We start from the raw sequence: 26660 nt of genomic DNA, 5'->3' as shown, positions 1-26660 counted from the left end.
TTGTAACACAAGGGAAAGATAGATGCTTGGGTTCATGGATTCCACATTTATCCTGATGTGATTATTGTGCATTATGTGCCTGTATCAGAGTGTCTCATGTGCCTCATAAATATGTGTACCTACTCTGTACACACAAAAATTAAAAATTGAAAATTAAAGCAAAAACAAAGTAAATAAAGCATATTGATATATAGAATACTGAACTAAATAAACTTCAAACCAAACTGTCAGGAATCCTATAACCCTTGGAAAAGAGAGGGAAAAAACCAAGGAGAGCAGGAAGAGTGACAAACAGAAAATGGTTGAGATTATAAATAAAGGAATGAATACAATTCAGATTTTTATAAGACATAATTGTTTACACAAAAGATCAAAGCTAGGATGATCTCAAGGTGAGGGAATTATAGAAAAGTCTAAAAGGCATTTCTTAGATAATGAAAAAGGGAATTTAGTGGGCTTTGTTCCATAATCTCAGGCTAAATGTTAGAAACAGACAATGAAGCCACAAATCTTTAATTTATTATGACTGCAACATTTGGCTTTAATCAGAACTGTATAATAGTCATGTCTTTGTGGAATGTTCCAGTATAAAAAGGAAGTGCAAATTGTGCTTAGGATCTACTTTCCACACTTCTGTCTAGTGAAATGGCAAGAAAATTGGGTAACAGTTCAATTGAACTAATAAATTATCACTTTTCAGAACTGTCATTCAATAAGAAGATCATTGTCAGGGTGACTGGAAAGGGTAGGCAGAATATATTTGCACACTTGTTGGGGGACAGGAGAATGCTAATTTCTATGAGGCAGCTTACCAACAGGCAGGCAGGGAGTCCCTAAAGTACTTCTGCCTTGACTCCTTTCTTATTTGCAGACCATGTAACTTAGTCCCTCAAATTGACATCCCCATACTTTCTCCTTCATTCTGGCTCAGGGAGGAGGCTAAGAAAATCTTTATTCCTGGCCTTTTCTTGTCCTTCAGAGCCTGGGTCCAGAGTTTAGTCCAGTGGCTGGCAACAAGTAAAGTATTTTCTCAATGAATGAGTGAATTTGAGGGTGAAAGCAAGATAATTCCTAAGCACAAATCATAGATTCAGAATCGGCAGGACCTATCTACATAATCTATTCAAATTGTTCACCCTGTGCAAGGCTCCACACTTGAACATCTCTGCCAAGTGTTTATATGGTACATGTATGTGCACATACGCTCAAGTTAGTTCAATGTAAAAATATTGAATGTAGAAGTATGAAATTCTAGGGGAGAGAGTTTATGGAACCGGAGCTCCATAAACTCTCTCCTCTAGAATTGAATAATGTCATTGATATGGAATCCCAAACTTCTGATTTAATTCCATTTACTTTTCTTTATCTTCTTTCTTGAATAGTATTCACCAGATCTTAAGTCACCCCAGAAATCTTAAAGGAAGTGATCTGCCTACCAATTTTCTAACCGTATACTCTTTCCAGCCTCCTAGAAGCTAGATTGGCATTAGCGAGAAGGGAAAATAAGTGTAAAGTATTAGATCAGTTATACTTTTTTATGACTAAAATAATCCATCCCATAGCCAGAAGTCAAAGTGTAAAAAGCAATATGTTCTAAAGAATCAAACTGATCTTTACTAAATTTAAGCAAATAAATGGTGGTAATAAAAATTGTCCAGCTGTTCATACTTTTTATGAGAACTTTGACTTTCCTGCTTACTTTTTACAAGGGTAATAAAATGCTTTTTGAAATACTATGTATTTGTCTGATAAAATTATTCATTGGGCATTCTCAAGTAGAACAATATAAAAATATTTCTTTGCTTTCATCCTTTCCTATCACAAATATTCATGTTCTCTCTCTATCACAATTTCCAAATATTAATTGTTGAATATTTCAGCCACCAGACACTGAGGTAGTTTGAAGTTGATTCTATGGTGAAATTAAAGAATCAACAATGATCTGATAAATCTAGGCTGGGAAAACAGACAAACAGGATTTTTCTAGGAAAAATTCCAGTTCACTTAATTTTCTTCTTTTTTAATAACTCTGGAATAATATCATTTTATTTTAACTATTTTCAGCAATCTTCTTTTTCCTTTCCTCTCACCAAACTAGACAAATATTAGTCTATATACTCATCTCTTCCTCATTATTTGCTCCATTTCTTAACCTTTCCCAATCAGGCTGTTGTTTTCACCGATCTACTGAAACTGCTTTTCTCCAAAGTCACTAATCATTTCCTTATTTTGAATTCAATGACCTTTTATCAGTTTTCACAATTCCTGTATGGAACGAACGAACAATGTTCATTCTCCTTGAAAATTCTTCCCTACCGTGGTTTCTATTACAAGATGCTACTCTGATCTTTCCTAATGAATCCACGTGTTTCCTGCTATTCCTGTTTCTTTCACCTCCTCCGAAATGTGAACATTCAGCAAAGTCCTGTCTTTGTTTTCAGCTCTCTTCTCATCTCATGCCATATTTCCTTTTTCCTAGTGAGCTCATTCTTTTCCATAGTTTGAAGTAGCACCTATACATGAATGACTCCCATATCTACTCTCCATCCACCATCTTTCCCAAACTCTAGTCACACGTTTCCATCTAGCAACTGCAAACCTCCACTTGGGTGGCCTGTTTTGCACTTGAATTTCAACAGGCCGTCCACTCATATGTGAAAAAATATTTATTTAGAAACTTACCAGTTTATAATTATATTCTGTGTAATAAGAAGTGAGAGAGGTAGATGATAAGTTGCTACTCATCACTTTGTTGAATTTTGAAATAGTACTATTCTACAGTAGAGTTCTACAAAGTATTTTTAACTTTTGACGGGTCCATTAATAAATGAGGAGGAAAGTTAAAAAAAACTGTAAAAATATTCACCTTGCCTCAAAATCTGTTCATTAGGAACAGAAATCTGCCTTATATAACTTGAAACAGTTGCTAAGAGGCAACTGCTAAAGCTTAAGGAAATATTTAGGAAAAATGCATAATGCTATTATGTGCAACATGCCATCTATCTTTTTATCATATGCTTTTACATAGAATAAAGACTCACCATTAGTCATATTAAATAAAAATTGCTATATATTTTTACTAAAACATACACAAATTAATGCCCACCATTCCAACTTCAAATATTTGAAGAAATTGTATGACATCAAGTGGTGGTACTTTGTGGAGGTGTGGGTGTAGAATTCGGTCATGATTACCTCAATCACTGGGAGATAGTCAACTATTTTTTTCTTATAACTGCTTTTGGAGAAATCCATGTTTTGACAATCCAAGGTTTCAAATTTCATTTTTTTTCTTCCCCAAAATATCTTCTCTTATATGAGCTGTTGCACAAGATAGAATCCCATTTTTTGTGCTAATAGCTCCTTTTGAGCCATTCTCCATATATTTTAAGCAATATAATGTTTATGCACTGTATCGCTAGTTTTATACTTCAATGAAAAAGTACAATTCTAAGACTTTCCTACTCAACCACATTATGAAATGAAAAAAAATCAATTCAATCTCTGTAAGTGAATAATTTTCAAAAAGTAATTAGACATTGATTTACAGTAAATCCACTTGGACATGTAGACATAATTTTGACAAGATCATATTAGATGCTTTGAGTTTTCATGAAACCTAGAGTGACTGACTTTGGAAAGTACACACATGCTGTGTGTCTGGTGGGACCTGTCCCAAGCAGTCCCTGGCATTTGGGCAGCATAAGGATCCCCTGGGATGTGTACTTTACTTCTCCAGTTCAACTCTTGGGTTGAGTCAGATTTAATCCCAAGTGAGATACGCACTCCTGACTATTAAGCTCCCCATACAGAGCCTAATCATAGCCACACAATTTCTAATTGGATATAAACACACTAAACAAAACTCATTCTTCAACTTTAACTTAAAAATCTAATAAAAAATCCTAATCTGATCTGATGGGCAATTTGTAAATGTTTAGTCACATTTCTTTCACAATATTTTTTACTTGCCTTTCAACATCCTCTTTTTCAAAAAAAAAAAAAAATCGCATGAATTCAAAGTTGGGTATAAAATTGTCCTTACTTTGGATCTTGTCACACTTCCATTTTGCTCACTTTAAAACCCACCAGGTGTTTGTCTTGTTACCCGGCAAATTGTCTCATCACCACCAACAGCCCTGATTGTCCCCTCAACATTGTTTAGAAAGTTTAAAATTAACACCTTTATTCTTTTTTTTATTTTTTTATTTTTTTAGAGACAGGGTCTCTCTTTGTTCCCCAAGCTGGTCTCAAACGCCTAGCCTCAAATGATCGTCCCCCGCTGGGCCTCCCAAATTACTGGGATTACAGACATGAGCCATTGTGCCAGGTCTACCTTTACTCTTAAGTTTTAAGTAGAAATTCACTGAAAATATTTCACCCCAACTACTGCATCTTTTGAGAAGTTAAAATTACCTGAATCACAAGACCAATTACGTTTTTTCTGAAATTCTGAGATCAGATTTCATTATTTTTAGTAATGAATTTCCAACAACACTTTGTATTAGGGTTCTCTTAGAGGGACAGAAGTAGTAGGTTATATGTATATATATATATATATATATATATATATATATATATGGGGAGTTTATTAAGTATTAACTCACATGATCACAAGGTTCCACAATAGGCTTTCTGCAAGCTGAGGAGCAAGGAGAGCCAGTCCAAGTCCCAAAACTGAAGAACTTGAAGTCCGATGTTCAAAGGCAGGAAGCATCCAGCATGGGAGAAACATGTAAACTGGGAGGCTAGGCCTGTCTACCTTTTTCACGTTTTTCTACCTGCTTTATATTTGCTGGAAGCTGATTAGATTGTGCCCATCAGATTTAGGGTGGATCTGCCTTCCCCAAATCACTGACTTTTTTTTTGAGATGGAGTCTCTCTCTGTCGCCCAGGCTGGAGTGCAGTGGCACGATCTCAGCTCACTGCAAGCTCCGCCTCCCGGGTTCACACCATTCTCCTGCCTCAGCCTCCCGAGTAGCTGGGACTACAGGCGCCTGCCACAACGCCCGGCTAATTTTTTTTGTATTTTCAGTAGAGATGGGGTTTCACCCTGTTAGCCAGGATGTTCTCGATCTCCTGACCTCATGATCCGCCCGCCTCAGCCCCCGCAAAGTGCTGGGATTACAGGCGTGAGCCACCGCGCCCAGCCTCAAATGTTAATCTCTTTTGGCAACACCCACACAGACAATATCCAGGATTAATACTTTGTATCCCTCAATCCAATCAAGTTGACACTCAGTACTAACCATCACACACTTCTAGACGCTTTCTTTCATGATACTCTTCATTTTAAGTTACTCATATTCAGCTTGTGAGAATGATGAGAGGCAAAGAAAGTTTTATGACCTACTCAAATCACACAGGCAATAGCCAATAAAACATATCTCACCCTTACAGCTAAAAAAGCTTTAAAATCTCTTCAAAAAGCAATTCATCTTATCTACTTTTCATTAGATTGCAATAAAATGATTTTCTTAAATTGAGATAAAGGTACATGTTCTGCATTCTAACTAATAGTATATGCTGAGCTCTTATAACTTTGATTTTCCCCTCTGATAAACTCAAGTTCTCCACTTGATGTAACAGACCACCAGAATTATCCTTAGTATTTCTATAGACCACGTATTGCTATAGACCAGTTAATTAAGAAGTATTTTTCATGGTTTTTCAAGTTCATCAGAAAAGAAGTATTACAATGACTTGTAAATCAGTTTCAGAGCTGCATTCAGAGTGGGTAATTAGTGAATATCATCAAGTAGGAAGAATAGCATAGGGCTTCAGATCATGGGTCCTGGAATCAGACAAACCTGGGGGGTACTTTACTAGCTCTGTGACCTGGCTAGTTCTCTGAGCCTCTCTTCTTAAAAAAAGAGATAATAAGAGCACTGGCTTCATTGAGTTGTCAGAAAAATGAAATAATACATGTAAAGTTCTTACTGGTGTGCCTGACTCAATGAATTATAGTTCTTAATATTATTACCCACTAAAGCTGACAATTTGCATGAGAAATTAAAGTAAGATGATTGATCATATGTTTAATAAATTAAGTAATTGTATATGCTTGTCTTCCTTCTAAATCAAATTTGATGTAACATACTGAAGAGAACGGTCTCCAATATCATACAACTACTATTAAATATATATTTACTCATAATTTTAACAGAAAAACAGGCTGCACTTATAATGAAACAACTGGCTGAAAGGTGATGGTGAAACAGACAAAATTTTCCCATGTAGTAAATGTTACCTAAGATGAATATTCTCTGGTGTTTGAAAGGTGAAATTTTATTTGTCTTGACTCATTTTTGGAAATCCCCCAAGCAGAAAGGCTTGGCTAGAACCTAACTCTAGGATAGGGTCTCATTTCCAAAAAGGACTACGCCAAAGGGACAGAAATCAAGGACTAGAGTCTAAAACCAGAGTTTACAAGTTATAGCAGTACTGCCTTCCTGGTTAATTTAGATGTACAGAATCATAGAAACCACCTTTTAATTATGTTGGTCTATAGCCACATAACATGGGAGAGAATTAGTCATAAAAATTCAGTATGTAACACAGGCCAGCATAAGAAAGTACAGACAAATATTATTTTTAAGTGTGCCCTCAATTAATTCATTTGATTTTTTTAAAAAGAACCACATTTTAAAAGAACATGGTGCTACTATCCTCCCTACACTCAGCCTGCCCACCAATGCCAACTCTCATCTCACTCTCGAGTACAGGTTATGAATGAGAACACATTTGCCTACTTACACATCATCCCCTCTTGAATGGCAATTGTATTTCAAAATCATATAACAGGATTTTTATGTAGTATTGACAATTTCTATTCAATACCTATATACATAGGATGTGTAAATAACACAGTGTTTAGGAGTGGGTTCTGAAGTCCGAACAACCAGAGTTCTAATCACAGCCTTGTCATTTCTAGCTCTTCAGTCTTGACCAGTGTACCTATGTTTCTGGATCTTAGAGATACCCCCTCCAGTTAGGTAAAATGAATCTAATAGTAGTTATTACTACGTTAAAATATTATTGTAAAGATAAATTAAATAAAATAATGTAGGTAAAGCCCTGGGCATCTTGCCTGACATATACAATGCATAAATAAGTGTTGTTTTTACTATTACTAAAGTCAAATCTTAGCAGCTGAGCATGGTGGCTAACGCGTGTAATCCCAGCACTTTGGAAGGTCAAGGAGGGCGGATCACTTTAGCTCAAGAGTTTGTGACCAGCCTGGGCAACATGGTGAAAACCCGTCTCTACCAAAAATACAAAAGTTATCCGGGCCTGGTGTTGCATATCTGTGGTCCCAGCTACTTGAGAGGCTGAAGCAGGAAGATCGCTTGAGCCTGGGAGGCAGAGATTGCAGTGAGCCAAGATCATGCCATCACACCACAGCCTGGCAGCCAAAAAACACATGAAAAAATGCTCACCATCACTGGCCATCAGAGAAATGCAAATCAAAACCACAATGAGATACCATCTCACACCAGTTAGAATGGCAATCATTAAAAAGTCAGGAAACAACAGGTGCTGGAGAGGATGTGGAGAAAAAGGAACACCTTTACACTGTTGGTGGGACTGTAAACTAGTTCAACCCGTGTGGAAGTCAGTGTGGCGATTCCTCAGGGATCTAGAACTAGAAATACCATTTGACCCAGCCATCTCATTACTGGGTATATACCCAAAGGATTATAAATCATGCTGCTATAAAGACACATGCACACGTATGTTTATTGCGGCACTATACACAATAGCAAAGACTTGGAACCAACCCAAATGTCCAACAATAATAGACTGGATTAAGAAAATGTGGCACATATACACCACGGAATACTATGCAGCCATAAAAAATGATGAGTTCATGATGGCCGAATAGGAACAGCTCCAGGTCTACAGCTCCCAGCGTGAGCGACGCAGAAGACGGGTGATTTCTGCATTTCCATCTGAGGTACCGTGTTCATCTCACTAGGGAGTGCCAGACAGTGGGCGCAGGTCAGGGGGTGAGCGTACCGTGCCCCAGCCAAAGCAGGCCACCCATCTCACATGCAGAGGCACACATAGGCTCAAAACAAAAGGATGGAGGGACATCTACCAAGCAAATGGAAAACAAAAAAAGGCAGGGGTTGCAATCCTAGTCTCCGATAAAACAGACTTTAAACCAACAAAGATCAAAAGAGACAAAGAAGGCCATTACATAATGGTAAAGGGATTAATTCAACAAGAAGAGCTAACTATCCTAAATATATATGCACCCAATACAGGAGCACCCAGATTCATAAAGCAAGTCCTGAGTGACCTACAAAGAGACTTAGACTCCCACACATTAACAATGGGAGACTTTAACACCCCACTGTCAACATTAGACAGATCAATGAGACAGAAAGTCAACAAGGATACCCAGGAATTGAACTCAGCTCTGTACCAAGCCGACCTAATAGACATCTACAGAACTCTCCACCCAAAATCAACAGAATATACATTTTTTTCAGCACCACACCACACCTATTCCAAAATTGACCACATACTTCGAAGTAAAGCTCTCCTCAGTAAATGTAAAAGAACAGAAATTACAACAAACTATCTCTCAGATCACAGTGCAATCAAGCTAGAACTCAGGGATTAAGAATCTCACTCAAAACCGCTCAACTACATGGAAACTGAACAACCTGCTCCTGAATGACTACTGGGTACATAACGAAATGAAGGCAGAAATAAAGATGTTCTTTGAAACCAACGAGAACCAAGACACAACATACCAGAATCTCTGGGATACATTCAAAGCAGTGTGTACAAGGAAATTTACAGCACTAAATGCCCACAAGAGAAAGCAGGAAAGATCCAAAATTGACACCCTAACATCACAATTAAAAGAACTAGAAAAGCAAGAGCAAACACATTCAAAAGCTAGCAGAAGGCAAGAAATAACTAAAATCAGAGCAGAACTGAAGGAAATAGAGACACAAAAAACCCTTCGAAAAATTAATGAATCCAGGAGCTGGTTTTTTGAAAGGATCAACAAAATGGATAGACCGCTAGCAAGATTGATAAAGAAAAAAAGAGAGAAGAATCAAATAGATGCAATAAAAAATGATAAAGGGGATATCACCACCAATCCCACAGAAATACAAACTACCATCAGAGAATACTACAAACACCTCTATGCAAATAAACTAGAAAATCTAGAAGAAATGGATAATTTCCTCAACACATACACCCTCCCAACACTAAACCAGGAAGAAGTTGAATCTCTGAATAGACCAATAACAGGAGCTGAAATTGTGGCAACAATCAATAGCTTACCAACCAAAAGAAGTCCAGGACCAGATGGATTCACAGCCGAATTCTACCAGAGGTACAAGGAGGAACTGGTACCATTCCTTCTGAAACTATTCCAATCAATAGAAAAAGAGGGAATCCTCCCTAACTCATTTTATGAGGCCAGCATCATCCTCATACCAAAGCCTGGCAGAGACACAACCAAAAAAGAGAATTTTAGACCAATATCCTTGATGAACATTGATGCAAAAATCCTCAATAAAATACTGGCAAAGAGAATCCAGCAGCACATCAAAAAGCTTATCCACCATGATCAAGTGGGCTTCATCCCTGGGATGCAAGGCTGGTTCAATATACGCAAATCAATAAATGTAATCCAGCATATAAACAGAACCAAAGACAAAAACCACATGATTATCTCAATAGATGCAGAAAAGGCCTTTGACAAAATTCAACAACCCTTCATGCTAAAAACTCTCAATAAATTAGGTATTGATGGGATGTATCTCAAAATAATAACAGCTATCTATGACAAACCCACAGCCAATATCATACTGAATGGGCAAAAACTGGAAGCATTCCCTTTGAAAAATGGCACAAGACAGGGATGCCCTCTCTCACCACTTCTATTCAACATAGTGTTGGAAGTTCTGGCCAGGGCAATTAGGCAGGAGAAGGAAATAAAGGGTATTCAATTAGGAAAAGAGGAAGTCAAATTGTCCCTGTTTGCAGATGACATGATTGTATATCTAGAAAACCCCGTTGTCTCAGCCCAAAATCTCCTTAAGCTGATAAGCAACTTCAGCAAAGTCCCAGGATACAAAATCAATGTGCAAAAATCACAAGCATTCCTATACACCAATAACAGAAAAACAGAGAGCCAAATCATGAGTGAACTCCCATTCACAATTGCTTCAAAGAGAATAAAATACCTAGGAATCCAACTTAAAAGGGATGTGAAGGACCTCTTCAAGGAGAACTGCAAACCACTGCTCAAGGAAATGAAAGAGGATACAAACAAATGGAAGAACATTCCATGCTCATGGGTAGGAAGAATCAATATCGTGAAAATGGCCATGCTGCCCAAGGTAATTTACAGATTCAATGCCATCCCCATCAAGCTACCAATGACTTTCTTCACAGAATTGGAAAAAACTACTTTAAAGTTCATATGGAACCAAAAAAGAGCCCGAATCACCAAGTCAATCCTAAGCCAAAAGAACAAAGCTGGAGGCATCACACTACCTGACTTCAAACTATACTACAAGGCTACAGTAACCAAAACAGCATGGTACTGGTACCAAAACAGAGATATCGATCAATGGAACAGAACAGAGCCCTCAGAAATAACGCCGCATATCTACAATTATCTGATCTTTGACAAACCTGACAAAAACAAGCAATGGGGAAAGGATTCCCTATTTAATAAATGGTGCTGGGAAAACTGGCTAGCCATATGTAGAAAGCTAAAACTGGATCCCTTCCTTACACCTTATACAAAAATCAATTCAAGATGGATTAAAGACTTAAATGTTAGACCTAAAACCATAAAAACCCTAGAAGAAAACCTAGGCATTACCATTCAGGACATAGGCATGGGCAAGGACTTCATGTCTAAAACACCAAAAGCAATGTCCACAAAAGCCAAAATTGACAAATTGGATCTAATTAAACTAAAGAGCTTCTGCACAGCAAAAGAAACTACCATCAGAGTGAACAGGCAACCTACAAAATGGGAGAAAATTTTCACAACCTACTCATCTGACAAAGGGCTAATATCCAGAATCTACAATGAACTCAAACAGATTTACAAGAAAAAAACAAACAACCCCATCAAAAAGTGGGCGAAGGACATGAACAGACACTTCTCAAAAGAAGACATTTATGCAGCCAAAAAACACATGAAAAAATGCTCACCATCACTGGCCATCAGAGAAATGCAAATCAAAACCACAATGAGATACCATCTCACACCAGTTAGAATGGCAATCATTAAAAAGTCAGGAAACAACAGGTGCTGGAGAGGATGTGGCGAAATAGGAACACTTTTACACTTTTGGTGGGACTGTAAACTAGTTCAACCATTGTGGAAGTCAGTGTGGCGATTCCTCAGGGATCTAGAACTAGAAATTCCATTTGACCCAGCCATCCCATTACTGGGTATATACCCAAAGGACTATAAATTATGCTGCTATAAAGACACATGCACACGTATGTTTATTGCGGCATTATTCACAGTAGCAAAGACTTGGAACCAACCCAAATGTCCAACAATGATAGACTGGATTAAGAAAATGTGGCACATATACACCATGGAATACTATGCAGCCATAAAAAATGATGAGTTCATGTCCTTTGTAGGGACATGGATGAAATTGGAAATCATCATTCTCAGTAAACTATCGCAAGAACAAAAAACCAAACACCGCATATCTCACTCATAGGTGGGAATTGAACAATGAGAACACATGGACACAGGAAGGGGAACATCACACTTTGGGGACTGTTGTGGGGTGGAGGGAGGGGGGAGGGATAGCACTGGGAGATATACGTAATGCTAGACAACGAGTTGGTGGGTGCAGCGCACCAGCATGGCACATGTATACAAATGTAACTAACCCGCACATTGCGCACATGTACCATAAAACCTAAAGTATAATAATAATAAATAAATAAATAAAATAAGGCAGTAAGCAAAATCCTTTTAAACACAGAAAAAAAAATAAATAAACTTAGGGGTGTGAGAAAGTGAAATAAAAGGCATCGATGTTTGAATGGAAAAAGAAAAAAAAATGATGAGTTCATGTCCTTTGTAGGCACATGGATGAAATTGGAAATCATCATTCTCAGTTAACTATCACAAGAACAAAAAACCAAACACCGCATATTCTCACTCATAGGTGGGAATTGAACAATGGGAACACATGGGCACAGGAAGGGGAACCTCACACTCTGGGGACTGTTGTGGGGTGGGGGGAGTGGGGAGGGATAGCTTTAGGAGATATACCTAATGCTAAATGACGAGTTAATGGGTGCAGCACACCAGTATGGCACATGTATACATATGTAACTAACCTGCACATTGTGTACATGTACCCTAAAACTTAAAGTATAATAACAATAAAAAAAAACTTAGTTATGCTAACGAAAGGGCAATACAACAACAAAAAACCTAGCATCATTGAATACTTAAACATACAGTCTTTGAATTTGTTATGATATTTTTAAACTTATATTTGAATTTTTTGCTTGATGTTCTGGCAATCTGCAAGATTTCAAGCAAACCTAATAAAACCAACATGCAAGACCTGGGCTAGAAAAAAATCTCCTTGCTTAAGATTCTTCTCTGCTATCCAAGTGTAAAAAGTCAGCTTTGTCTCTCATATTAATAAAAACAGTCATCATAAATGAACCGCCTCGTCTCTCTAAATGTACTTTTGTTTAACCTTGGTCTGGATTGAAGAAAGTAATTAAAGACCGGGTTTAAAAGGCCTCCTGGTGGGCCGCAAAGTAGATCTGAAAGCAAACAGATGGTCAGATAGTTAACCAGCAGCTTCTCTCTTAATCTGTTTACTTGTATCAGTAAGAAATGAAATACAAAATTCAACCTTGATAATTCCATTAAAGCAGGAAATGTTTTTGTAAATGATACATGGTTAATTGCACAATATATATTTCATAAAAGATTTTAAAGATTAGCTACAGAGAACATTCAATCTGATTGACATTTGAGGTTTATTTATTTTTTCCCTAGGCTAACCCTGGTGGAGGGTTTATTGATCAAAACCCTTCCTCAACAAAATAACTAGTCTTTGTGCTAGAAATAAGTCCATTTTACCTTTCTCTTCTTCCAAATAATGATTTTTTTTTTTTTTGGAGACCGTGTCTCGCTCTGTCACCCAGGTTGGAGTGCAGTGGCACGATCTCGGCTCACCGCAACCTCTGCCTTCCAGGTTCACGCCATTCTCCTGCCTCAGCCTCCCAAGTAGCTGGGACTACAGGTGCCCACCACCACGCCTGGCTATTTTTTTTTTTTTTTTTGTATTTTTAGTAGAGACGGGGTTTCACCATGTTAGCCAGGCTAGTCTTGAACTCCTGACCTCGTGATCCGCCTGGCTTGGCCTCCCAAAGTGCTGGGATTACAGGTGTGAGCCACCACGCCCAGCCCAGATAATTAATCTTTTACTAGACTTTCACAATATATTCTTCCCTACAACCATTCAACATTTAAGCATCTTTTTAAAAGCCCAAGAATCACCATCACTGATCACTGATCAGCCTCTTTTTGGGCCAAGTTCTTACAATGTTTCTGTGAAATTTAGGAAATCAGCCATCAAATACTAAGCATCAATTTGAAAGCACTGATCTTGAGTCTCCACATTTGCCATGTGAAAGCTGCCATTTTCCACTGTTTGGGACCTCCAAAAAGCATGTCCCAGTCATTTGGTTAAGTTTCTAATTTTAGTCTTCTAAGTGAACATCTTCTATGAACACCTTTAAACAACATTCAAACAAACTTTGGAAGATATGACAAAAATCCTTGCATACACAAAATCAGTGTTTAATGTATAAATACAGAGACAGAGCAGCAAAACATTCTGCACCTAAAATACAATTATTTGAGAACCACATAATGAAGAACTGTGTCTTGCTCTTCTACATTATCCAGATGAAGAAAATACTGTGACTAGTGACTAATTACACAATCAAGAATGTTGTTTTATCTGTTGTTATAAATTGTGCAGTGTACAACCATAGAGAAAAATTATGTATATTTAATTTATGGACAATCCAAGCTACAACTAGCTTCTGTTTTATCAGTTATATAAAATACATCAATTTTTAAAAGTTACTTCACAATTAAAACCCTAAGAAATCATCTATTTCCCACAATCTTAAAATTTCTACACCAAGGCACAAATAGAATACATAGATGCCATGAAATGGAGATCATTATGGGTCTTGGGGAAATAAGTATAGGGAAAAAACTCCCAAACCAGTTAAAATTCTCCAAGCTATCATCTCTCTAGCAATTCTCATCCTAGGCCAATGTTGATTTTTGTTAAGAAGTTATTGCAATTTATTGACTTATATAGGCTCTGAGATTACTATTCATTTTCCATTAAATGTAAATTTACAAGGCATTACAATCTCAAGAAACAAAACGTGGCATATACCTGTGTCACAGTGAGTTAAGACATGTATAAACAATTCTGAACGGCAGAAATCACTTCATATAGACAGACTACTTGGAAGCTGCATTCTTGTTAAATGGTTCCCATCAAACTAAACAGTATTAAGGCCTGAATTTTATACCTTGACCTATACCAGACCAGTTTAGGCTTTCCAACTGTGTAGGTCTTCTCTATCTTCTTGGCCTTGGGTGAGCAGTCACTTACTCTACTTACAGACATTCCCTTTTAGACACAATATCCCTCCTACACACTAGCTGCCCATTTCTCTATTCCCCTATATGCACATGCTCAGGCAACTCTTCTTCCACTTACAGGACTTACTTCCTCCCCTACCTCTTACTCGTGTTCAAATTTATTTCCTCATGCCTACTAGTTGCCATAAATCACTGGGAGGATGCATTTCTTGGTGGTTAAGTACATATTCTTTGGATTCAAACACCTTGCTTGGATTCAAGCTCTATTGCTTACCAACTGTGTAACCTTGAGAAAGTTATTTACTCTTTGAACCTGTATACTGTATTTCCTTCTCTGAAAAATAGAGATAATCATAGTGCTTAATTCAAAGGATTATTTTTAAAAAATGAGATAGTATCTGACATACTTAAGAGTTTCTACTGACGGCCATTATTATGGTTACCATCAAGAAGTCCATTACATTGGTCTGGGCAAAGATTTTTTGGGTAAAACCTCAAAAACAGGCAATGAAAGTAAAAATAGACAAATGGAACTATATTAAGCTAAAAAGCTTCTGCACAGCAAAGGAAACAATCAACAGAGTAAGGAGAAACCTAAAAATGGGAGGAAATATTTTCAAACTATCCATCTAACAAGAGATTAATATGTGGAATATATAAGGAAGTCAGTCAGTAGCAAAAAAGAAACCCACAAACAAACAAATAATCCAATTTTTTTAAATGGCAAATGATTTCAATAAACATTTCACAAAAGAAGACGTACAAATCGCAAACAGGTATAAGAAAAAATGTTCAGCATCACTAACCATCAGGGAAATGCAAATCAAAACCATAATGAGATAACATCTCACTCCAATTAAAACGGCTATTACCAAAAAGATAACAAATGCTGGTAAGGGCACTGAGAAAGCAGAATACTAGTACACTTTTGGTGGGAATGTAAATTAGTACAGCTGCTATGGAAAACAGCACAGAGATTTCTCAAAAAAACAAAAATAGAACTATCACATGATCTAGAGCTGCCATGGAAAACAGCATAGAGGTTCCTCAAAAAACAAAAATAGAACTACCAAACTACCACATGATTTAGCAATCCCACTTTTGGGTATATATCCAAAAGAAAGGATATCAGTATATCAAAGAAATATCTGCACTCCCATGTTTATTAAAGAACTATTCAAAATAACTATGATATGTGGCTAAGTGTCCATCAATGGATGAATGAATAAAGGAAATGTGATATATATATATATATATACACACACACACATATATACACACATATATACACACACAAAATAAAATATTATTCAGGCATAAAAATGATATTCTATTATTTGTGACAACATGGATGAGCCTAGAGGACATTATTTTAAGTGAACTAAGACATAACACAGAAAGACAAAAGACATACCACACGTTCTCACCCATGTGGGAGCTAAAAAAGTCGATCCCATGAAGATATTAGGTAGAATGGTGGTTACCAGAGGCTGAGAAGGGTAGGGGGAAAGAAGGATGAAGAGAGGTTGGTTAATGAGTACACAAATACAGTTAGATAGAAGGAATAAGATCCACTGTTCAATTGCACAATAGGGTGACTATAGTTACCAATACAATTTACTGTATAGCTAGGAAAAACAGCTAGAATATTTGGAATGTTCCCAACACAAATAAATGATAAATGTTTGCGGTAATGGATATCCTAATTACCCTAATTTGATCATCATACATTGTGTGCATGTATCAAAATATCATATGTTCCCCATAAATATGCACAATTATGATATATCAATAAAAATAAAAAATGAAATCCATTGCAAAGACCAACATACTTGTTTTCATTTCTAAACTTTCAAGAAGCAAGTGCTACTCTTCACTATTAGGCCCTCTTTTTTTTTTTTTTTTTTTTGAGAGAAAGTCTCCCTCTGTTGCCCAGGCTGGAGTGCAGTGGCGGGATCTCTGCTCACTGCAAGCTCCGCCTCCCGGGTTCACGCCATTCTCCTGCCTCAGCCTCCCAAGTGGCTGGGACTGCAGGCGCCCGCCACCATAATAAGTTAACATTGTCTTGCCAATTATCACAGATCCAGATCCCCCACTCTGCCCAGTATAACCAGTATAACATCTATTATTGTTTTTTTTTAATGACAACCAGTAGGAAGATTAAGAAACAGTCAGCTACTACCAATCCAAAGCAAAGAAGCTTTTAACTGTTCTTCAGACAACTAAACTTAGTCACTTATTGAAGTATCTCACTATGTGCAATTGTAGGATTCCATCAGGATATTTGCTCAAATCTTTCTAACTTATGTATTAAAACAAACAGGGCATCAATCTTAAAGGAAAACTTTAGTACAGCAAACTGAAAAGTGCCTTTCTGAAGTAAATAATCACCACTCCATTCATGTTCCAAAGAAGTACTCACTTTACACTGTTTCCGTATTATTTAAAAGCGTTGTAATATTATAATAAAGCAAGGATTTATTTTGCCATTATGAAGTAGAGTTTTGATAACAGGTTCATATGAACTGTAATTACTACAGTAGATAAATTTCTAACTACCCATGACAAAAAATTGAAATAAAATACAAATACCATAAACATCTGCCATTTGCATGGTCTTCAACAATAAAGTCCAACAAAGATGGGAACAATAGACACTGGAGACTACAGAGGAGGGAGGGAGGAAGGCAAAGGTTGTAAAATTACCTATTGGGTACTATGCCCAATACCAGGGTGAGTGGTTCAATGGTACCCCAAACCTTGCACAGTATACCCATGTATCAAACCTGCACATGTACCTTCTGAATCTAAAATAAAAGTTGAAATCTAAAAAAAAAAAAAAAAAAAGGAGTCCAATAAAGGAAATAATAGAAGACAGCAGCCATTTCTAAGGCTCTTCGAAACTTAAGACTTAACAAAGAGAGGTACAATTATTCTTACTTGAATAGAAATTCTGAAAGCAGTTTCTTCTTGAATCTACTTTTGAAGAAGGGGTAGAGGAAGGAGAAAGCAAAGAATAAATAACAGTATTGAAACTGTATGACTCCCAAAGCAAAACTAACTGCCTGATCTGTTCAGTCTCGTTAGGGGTTTAACTAAAGGCATTAAGCTGGACTTTACAATTATTGGATTGAGTTGAGACTCTGAGCAACTCAAATTTTACGTTGAAATATTAGACAACATGTATGGAAAATAATACAGCAAGAGGCTCATAAAATTAGGTCCAAAGGAAATATAAAAGGTGTTCTTTTTTTTTCAACCTAAACTTACTCAAAAAATGTAAGATTCAAAATTGCATAAACATATCCACACATGGTGGCCAGAGAAGACAAAGTTCAAATATCAAGGTTCTTGTGATTTAACATAACCTCCACTTCCATTCCACATCCTCTCAGGTGTAAATAAACAAGCCAAAAAATAAAAACACACAACAACCTGGATTAGCTGCTGCTCTAAAGCTCAAGAAGAGGGAAGGGGTTCCTATACCCTACAACCTGAACCCACACATCTGTTCTTGCCACTGTCTGCCTTTCTCTTGAGTTGTAAAAAGCAGAAGCACTTTCATTTATCATGGATATACACTCATCTTGCACCCCAGTTTATCATATTCTCCCGACAGCTGCTGAAAATTTGTTATTCTAAATTAAGAGTAAGTGAATCCATGAAAGAGAAAGTCCTATCATTTGAAGCAGCAGCCACTCAGCCTGCCACTACACAAGAAGCCACTGAGCTCCCTATCCAGTTCTCAATATATTTGAAGCAGTGAGAGAAATTTAAAAGTAAAATATTTTGAAAGAATAGAAAAAGTCAAAATAAGGGACAATATGGGGGGAAAACTGAATCTCTTGTCATATTAAGTTTAAAAAAATTTACGTCATTGTTCCCAACTTCCCCTCCCAATTTGTCTAGTTCTAACAGGCCTTCAAGCTCAAGTTAACCACTTTCTTCTACACACTCTCAAAATAACTCTGTTACCAGGGTCTCACTCACCCAGAATAATTACAATGCCTCGGTAGGCCTCCACTCAATTCCCACCAGTTACAGCATGTGTACCCCCATCCTTTACAGAAGTGCACTCCTCCTTGCCTCAGTACTTAGGGCGTATTCATCAAATGTCTCACTCTTGAAACTCACCAGTGTGCGATTTTACTTGACTTCACGTAACCCTAAAGACCGTATAGCACCATCTCCCATCTCCCAAAACTTGGTAGCTTTCGTTTTCCTTCAAAGGAGAAATGTGCCCCCCAACGTCACGAAGCAAACAAAGCTGAACTCTACGGGGAAAAAAAATGAAATCGATGCAACAAAGGGAAAAAAGGAAGAAGAAGGGTGGGATGGGGGATGCATGAGTCTTCCGAAGGAGAAGCTGCCAGAGGAACTTCTGCATTTTAATGGTTCTGGGGCAGCAGAGGACTGGTGTGTAGGAAAACAACAAAGGTGGACTCCCCACTCTCCTTACCGCTGTAGAGCCAGAGGAAGATGCAATATATACACGGATCACCATCCTGGGAACGGCGGCTGCGGCTGTTTGGGTCCTGAAAAGGGCTGTGGAGCAGCTGCAGCAATGGCTGGAATCCAGCTAGGGGCTGAAACAGCGGTTGGCAGAGAAGGGTGGGGGAAGGTGGAAGGGGAACTCGCCAGAGCCCCGCCTCCGCCTTTAGCAGCTTCCACCGGGCTCTCTAAGCGCTGCAGTTCCAGCCCAAAACCCCGGAAGGAACAGGCTGTTTGCATCAATTCTATTTTTTTTTTTAATAGGGAATCTCGAATAGCACCGCGAGATCTGTTGAAACATTGATTTTTGACGATTCCTTCCCTGAGAAGAGGGAGAGGAGAAGAAGAAAGAAAAAGGAGAACTGAATTGAATTAGATTAGCATGAAGGACCTTTTCACGCGGAGACTAAAAGTACTGCGCATAACTTCCTGCTCAGAAATATATGCAAATAAGAAGACAGATCCTGAAAGAGCAAGCTGTATGTTGAAAACCCATGTTCTCAAAGCCTTGCGCATTTTAAGATTCCTGTTACGTAGTGATTTTTCTGATCTTAGCTCGTTGTAGGAATTAGGCACTAAAGTACTGAGCAATGCTGCAGAGTTTTGAAGGAAAGTTTCAGGTTTCTTAAGCCCAGAAATGGCAGGATTGGTTTTCTTTTTGAATTTTGTGTTTTGTTAAATTAGGGAACCCTGCTTCCGTGGGAATTTGCAGGAGGCCTGATTGGCAAGTTTAAGAATGAAGGAAGAAATTACAAAGAAAAGATTGAAAATATTGTGTAAAAAGATGGATGATTTTTGTTTTGTTTTGCTTTTTAACTGACTGAAGTAAGGGATTTGGGAGAACATATTGCAGATGTTGAAATGGTGAAGAGAGAGATCAGATGGTTATTTGTAGCTCTAAGGAAATGAGCAAACAGTTGATAATGTCCAGAGACAGACCACATACTTCAAAGTGTAGTTTTAGGTTCCCAGATTATGTTAAATGAACAGAAAAAAAGGAATTTGCAAGATGAATGAGAGTGGAGAGAAGGAGTCAGTCGCTTGTCCTACTTCTTTTCCTTTGCTGTTTTTCCACTGTCTCCAGTCTAGTGGTTTACTGTCGTTGCCTAGGCTCAGTGATTACAAACGCTTTGTTAACTGTTCCCTACCCACAGTCTCCAATCTGTCTTAAATACTAATTCCAAATTAATCTCTTAACATGTTGTCCTTAAAACAACCTCAAGAGGTGGGTACTATTACATTAATTTTACAGATGAAGAAACTGAAACTCAGAAAAATAGTTTTCCTAAAATCAGATAGTTAGTACATTCCAGAGTCAGGAACTCCAGAGGCCACCTTCTTATTTTTTTTTTTTTATTATACTTTAAATTCTAGGGTACATGTGCACAACGTGCAGGTTTGTAACATATGTATACATGTGCCATGTTGGTTTGCTGCACCCATTAACTCGGCATTTACATTAGGTATTTCACCTAATGCTATCACTCCCCCAGCCCCCCACCCCCCGACTGGCCCCGGCGTGTGATGTTCCTTGTCCTGTGTCCATGTGTTCTCATTGTTCAACTCCCACATATGAGTGAGAACATGCGGTGTTTGGTTTTCTGTCCTTTTGATAGTTTGCTTAGAATGATGGTTTCCAGCTTCATCCACGTCCCTGCAAAGGACATGAACTCATCCTTTTTTATGGCTGCATAGTATTCCATGGTGTACATGTGCCACATTTTCTTAATCCAGTCTATCACTGGGACATTTGAGTTGGTTCCAAGTCTTTGCTATTGTGAATAGTGCTGCAATAAACATACGTGTGCATGTGTCTTTATTTTAGAAAAATTTATAATCCTTTGGGTATATGCTCAGTAATGGGATTGCTGGGTCAAATGTTATTTCTAGTTCTAGATCCTTGAGAGATCGCCACACCATCTTCCACAATGGTTGAACTAATTTACACTCCCACCAACAGTATAAAAGCATTCCTATTTCTCCAAACCCTCTCCAGCATCTGTTGTATGATTGCCATTCTAACTAGCATGAGATGGTATCTCATTGTGGTTTTGATTTGCATTTCTCTCATGACCAGTGATGATGAGCATTTTTGCATATGTCTGTTGGCTGCATAAATGTCTTCTTTTGAGAAATGTCTGTTCATATCCTTTGCCCACATTTTGATGGGGTTGTTTTTTTCTTGTAAATTTGTTTAAGTTCTTCGTAGATTCTGGATATTAGCCCTTTGTCAGATGAGTAGATTGCAAAAATTTTCTCCCATTTTGTAGGTTGCCTGTTCACTCTGATGATAGTTTCTTTTGCTGTGCAGAAGCTCTTTAGTTTAATTAGATCCCATTTGTCTATTTTGGCTTTTGTTTGCCATTGCTTTCAGTGTTTTAGTCATGAAGTCTTTGCCCATGCCTGTGTCCTGAATGGTACTGCCTAGGTCTTCTTCTAGGGTTTTTATTGTGTTAGGTCTTACATTTAAATATTTAATCCATCTTGAGTCAATTTTTGTATACAATGTAAGGAAAGGATCCAGTTTCAGCTTTCTACATACGGCTAGCCAGTTTTCCCAGCACCATTTATTAAATAGGGAATCCTTTCCCCATTGCTTGTTTTTGTCAGGTTTGTCAAAGATCAGATGGTTGTAGATGTGTGGTGTTATTTCTGAGACCTCTGTTCTGTTCCATTGGTCTATATATCTGTTTTGGTACCAGTACCATGCTGTTTTGGTTACTGTAGCCTTGTAGTACAGTTTGAAGTCAGGTAGCATGATGCCTCCAGCTTTGTTCTTTTTGCTTAGGACTGTCTTGGCCATGTGGGCTCTTTTTTGGTTCTATATGAACTTTAAAGTAGTTTTTTCCAATTCTGTGAAGAAAGTCATTGGTAGCTTGATGGGGACAGCATTGAATCTGTAAATTACTTTGGACAGTGTGGCCATTTTCACGATATTGATTCTTCCTATCCATGAGCACGGAATGTTCTTCCATTTGTTTGTATCCTCTTTTATTTCCTTGAGCAGTGGTTTGTAGTTCTCCTTGAAGAGGTCCTTCACATCCCTTGTAAGCTGGATTCCTAGGTATTTTATTCTATTTGTAGCAATTGTGAATGGGAGTTCACTCATGATTTGGCTCTCTGTTTGTCTGTTATTGGTGTATAGGAATGCTTGTGATTTTTGCACGTTGATTTTGTACCCTGAGACTTTGCTGAAGTTGCTTATCAGCTTAAGGAGATTTTGGGCTGAAACAATGGGGTTTTCTAAATATACAATCATGTCATCTGCAAACAGGGACAATTTGACTTCCTCTTTTCCTAATTGAATACCCTTTATTTCCTTCTCCTGCCTGATTGCCCTAGCCAGAACTTCCAACACTATGTTAAATAGGAGTGGTGAGAGAGGGCATCCTTGTCTTGTGCCAGTTTTCAAAGGGAATGCTTCCAGTTTTTGCCCATTCAGTATGATATTGGCTGTGGGTTTGTCATAAATAGCTCTCATTATTTTGAGATATGTTCCATCAATACCTAGTTTATTGAGAGTTTTTAGCATGAAGGGCTGTTAAATTTTGTCAAAGGCCTTTTCTGCATCTATTGAGATAATCATGTGGTTTTTGTCATTGGTTCTGTTTATGTGATGGATTACATTAATTGATTTGCATATATTGAACTGGCCTTGCATCCCAGGGATGAAGCCAACTTGATCGTGGTAGGTAAGCTTTTTGATGTACTGCTAGATTATGTTTGCCAGTATTTTACTGAGGATTTTCACATCGATGTTCATCAGAGATATTGGCCTAAAATTCTCCTTTTATGTTGTTGTGTCTCTGCCAGGCTTTAGTATCAGGATGCTGCTAGCCTCCAGAGGCCACCTTCTTAACTATTACTGTTAACTCACTGCCTGGAAGAAGGAAAGTACTAAAAAAAAGTTAGCTATTTTTTCATCCTAAAACACCACTTTCTTGTATTACTGAAGACAACGTAGGCAGAAATACTTAAATTAGCTCTCCATTGACTATCGAACTAAACCTAAATTATGTTGCTAAACAGTTTTCACCATAATCTAGGCCCACACTATTCATACAATCGTACTTAGTGCTCCCCCAAACTAACTTCCCTATGTATGTAATCATTGTTGACTACCCGCTGCAATCATCATGCTTATGGTCACTCTCATGCCTTTGCTCTTCCTGTTTCTTTCTTCACCTTCTCCCCACATTCTCATAACCTTTTCTGCCCTCTCCACTTATCCAACTCTTGCCTTTGCTAGACACAACTCAAAATCTTTATACAAATAATCAGGCAAAAGTAAGTCAGCATGATCTAGTGACCCTCCTCATTGCCAACATCAGGGCTACTGCTATTGCACTTTTCGGCCTATGCAACCAGAGACTCTTTCTTCTGTTTTTTTTATTTTGCAAAATGAACATAATTTGTCTTATACTACCGTAGTATGACATCCCTTTCCCTTCTCAAGTGGACACTGCTATGCTCTCACCTCTCACTGAGAACTAAAAGTCTGCAGGTGAGTTATTTCATTTGCCACACCAAAAGTAGCTGAATTTTCTTGATCAGCAAATACTCCCTCAGCAGAAGCACTCTTTATCATCACTGAGCTCTTTGGAGTTGTAATTCACCATCTTTTCTCGCCCTGATAATTCCTCACTTTCCTCTTGAGGTCTTTGATATTTTTCATGTATTATAAAATACCTTCCAACATTTTCAATTCCTTTATCAAGAGAGTTCTTCCAGATCACCTAGTCCCCACCTTTTCCAGAAGCAGAAATTTTACCTACTTTTAAACTTTTGAGAAAGTTAAAATATTATTTACCTACAAAACACTACAAAATTACGGTGTAGAAATGTTTAATGAACTGTCTGAAAAACATTATCATGTCACCTGCGTTGAATATTAAGTTTACTATTTGTAAAAATTTCATTTCATTTGAAAACAACTTGGAGTTTACATTTTTATCTCACATAAGCAGAATTCCTGTTTCTGCAGAGAAATCACTGTCAAGCATATTTTAATGAATTGCTTGTGGCTGAAAACTTTTCAAATTTTAAAACAAAGTTATACAAATTTTAGAATATGTTTAATATTTATATTTAAGTAGGTTTATGAGTACATTTGCATTTTTATGTTTGATACACTGAAGTGGTGTGTATTAGTCTGTTTCACACTGCTATAAAGAAATACCAAAGACTGGGTAATTTATAAAGGAAAGAGGTTTAATTGACTCACAGTTCTGCATAGCTGGGGAGGCCTCAGGAGACTTACAATCACGGTGGAAGGCAAAGGGGAAGCAAGCTTGGACCTTCTCACATGGCAGCAGGAGAGAGAAGAGGGAGGAGCAATGGGGGAAGAGCTCCTTATAAAACCATGAGATCAGCCGGGCACAGTGGCTCACGCCTGTAATCCCAGCACTTTGGGAGGCTGAGATGGGCAGATCATGAGGTCAGGAGATTGAGACCATCTTGGCCAACAAGGTGAAACCCCGTCTCTACTAAAAATACAAAAATTAGCTGGGAGTGGTGGTGGCTGCCTGTAATCCCAGCTACCCAGGAGGCTGAGGTGGGAGAATTGCAGGGAGAGGTTGCAGTGAACCGAGATCACGCCGCTGAACTCCAGCCTGGTGACAGAGCTAAACTCCTCAAAAAACAAAACAAAACAAAACAAAAACAAAAACAAAAAACAAACAAACAAAACCCATGAGATCTCATGAGAACTCATTCACTATCACTAGACCAGCATGGGGGAAACCACCCCCATGATCCAGTCAGCTCCCACCTGGTCTCTCCCTAGACATGTGGGGATTACGAGGATTACAATTCAAGATGAAATTTGGATGGGGACGCAAAGCGTAACCAAATCTTCGCGTTTCCAAAATAAGAATGCCTGGAGTCTTGGTGGTCTTCAAAGAGCCTTGATTTTTAGAAGAACCACCAACATCACTCAATGATGCCCTAGTGCCTACCTTCCTGCCTCCTCCGGCAGATGGGAGACCAGTAATATAACATTTTTTCTCTATTAACACACAACACATTAACACATAAATATGTAAATCACATACAAAATTACCGCACGTTGGAGGATATACTGTTGTTCTCCTCAAGTGCCAGCAGAAGGGGAGTATCTGCAGAGGAGATAGGGTAGGTTAAGTAACACAGTGTTATGCTTAAGAATTCTTATCCTGTCTCAGTCACCTGCTATGTAGTGATGTGCATCAGCAGGAAGCAACATCGACTCCTTACCAGAGGGAGTGCTGGAAGTATTGTGTTCAGAGGTCTTATCTCACCCCAGATGGTACGTTCATGATTAGAGCCACTAGAGGGCGCCACTCAGCTATAGAAAAAAATGTGCAAGGCTTTGAAAAGCCAGACTTAGAGATGTAATTTTTATTAGCTCTTACAGAATTCCAGCAGAGGGATAGAATGTCATTTCATGCGTTGTCCCTGAGCAGTAACAGTAAATGGTCTCAAGGAAGAATAAGGCTCTACTCAAGAGCAACCCCTATTTCCAAAACCTTCTGATAGTTTGAGTAAGGGTTACTGCCCCACTCTTCCGTTGGGTATCACTGACTCCAGAGGAGGAGCGAGTAAATTTGGTTATCATTAGAAAGAGACAGGATAGGGATAGGGTGGAGTTTTAAACCTCTTAAAACCTCAGAAGTCAGTCTAACCCTCTGTGACGGTTAATATTGAGTGTCAACTTGATTGGATTGAGGATGCAAAGTATTGTTCCTGGGTGTGTCTGTGAGGGTGTTGCCAAAGGAGATTAACATATGAGTCAGTGGACTGGGAGATGCTTACCCACCCTCAGTCTGGCTGGGTACCATCTAATCAGCTTCCAGCACTGCTAGGTTAAAAGCAGACAAAGGAACGTGGAAGGACTAGACTGGCTTAGTCTCCTAGCCCACATCTTTCTCCCGTACTAGATGCTTCCTGCGCTTGAACATTGGAATCCAAGTTCTTCAGCTTTGGGACTCTTGGACCTTCGACCACAGACTGAAGGCTGCACTGTCGGCTTCCCTATTTTTGAGGTTTTGGAACTTGGACTGGCTTTCTTGCTCCTCAGCTTGCAGAGAGCCTAATGTGGGACTTCACCTTGTGATCGTGTGAGTCAATCCTTCTTAATAAATTCCCCTTTATATATACACCTATCCTATTAGTTCCGTCCCTCTAGAAAACCCTGACTAATATGCTCTCTATCTTCCCCCCACATCCTACCAGTAATAACTCCATAGGGTGGTTGTTCAGAAATTACTTATGAACACCTCCAGTTACAGTGAGCTGAAAATTCCAGAGGCATTTCCATTCTGCTTTTAGTCAGCTTAAAACATTAGAAAATTATTTTCTGAGATTAAGCTGAGAACTGTTTCCTTTCATGTTTCTTTGATTCTAATAATTACCCATTATAAACTCATCTTTATCCTTGTAATATGAAGCCTTCTCTTCTCCAACTTAGTATTTCCTGTTTCTCTAGCCATTCTTCATATGCTGTGATCTCTAGAGT

The 26660-nt window shown here is 38.2% G+C and overlaps 2 protein-coding genes across 11 annotated transcripts in view; one reads left to right on the top strand and one right to left on the bottom strand.

The window, feature by feature from the left end:
- The window catches only part of SH3BGRL (SH3 domain binding glutamate rich protein like), a 104248-nt gene extending 84604 nt beyond the window's left edge, over nucleotides 1-19644 (bottom strand). Inside the window, exon 1 of one of the 2 annotated variants that reach the window (XR_008497055.2) lies at nucleotides 19134-19398. Coding sequence is in view for 1 of the 2 variants with exons in the window: in XM_054471134.2 (XP_054327109.1) it covers nucleotides 19134-19178 (45 nt within the window). In the remaining variant the exon portion in view is untranslated. Of the gene's footprint in view, nucleotides 1-19133 lie in introns of both variants that reach the window. The other variant, XM_054471134.2, reaches the window with a different exon arrangement.
- The window catches only part of HMGN5 (high mobility group nucleosome binding domain 5), a 94479-nt gene continuing 87256 nt past the window's right edge, over nucleotides 19438-26660 (top strand). For 5 of the 9 annotated variants that reach the window (XM_063660329.1, XM_063660328.1, XM_054471129.2 and 2 more), the window contains exons 1-2: nucleotides 19438-19644; nucleotides 26083-26262. The gene's annotated coding sequence lies outside the window, so the exon portion shown is untranslated. Of the gene's footprint in view, nucleotides 19645-23596; nucleotides 23670-26082; nucleotides 26263-26660 lie in introns of all 9 variants that reach the window. The other 4 variants (XM_054471132.2, XM_054471130.2, XM_054471131.2 and 1 more) reach the window with 4 other exon arrangements.

The sequence above is a fragment of the Pongo pygmaeus genome, chromosome X (assembly GCF_028885625.2).
Source record: "Pongo pygmaeus isolate AG05252 chromosome X, NHGRI_mPonPyg2-v2.0_pri, whole genome shotgun sequence".
Classification (NCBI taxonomy): domain Eukaryota; kingdom Metazoa; phylum Chordata; class Mammalia; order Primates; family Hominidae; genus Pongo; species Pongo pygmaeus.
This window is presented reverse-complemented; position numbering and strand designations above follow the sequence as displayed.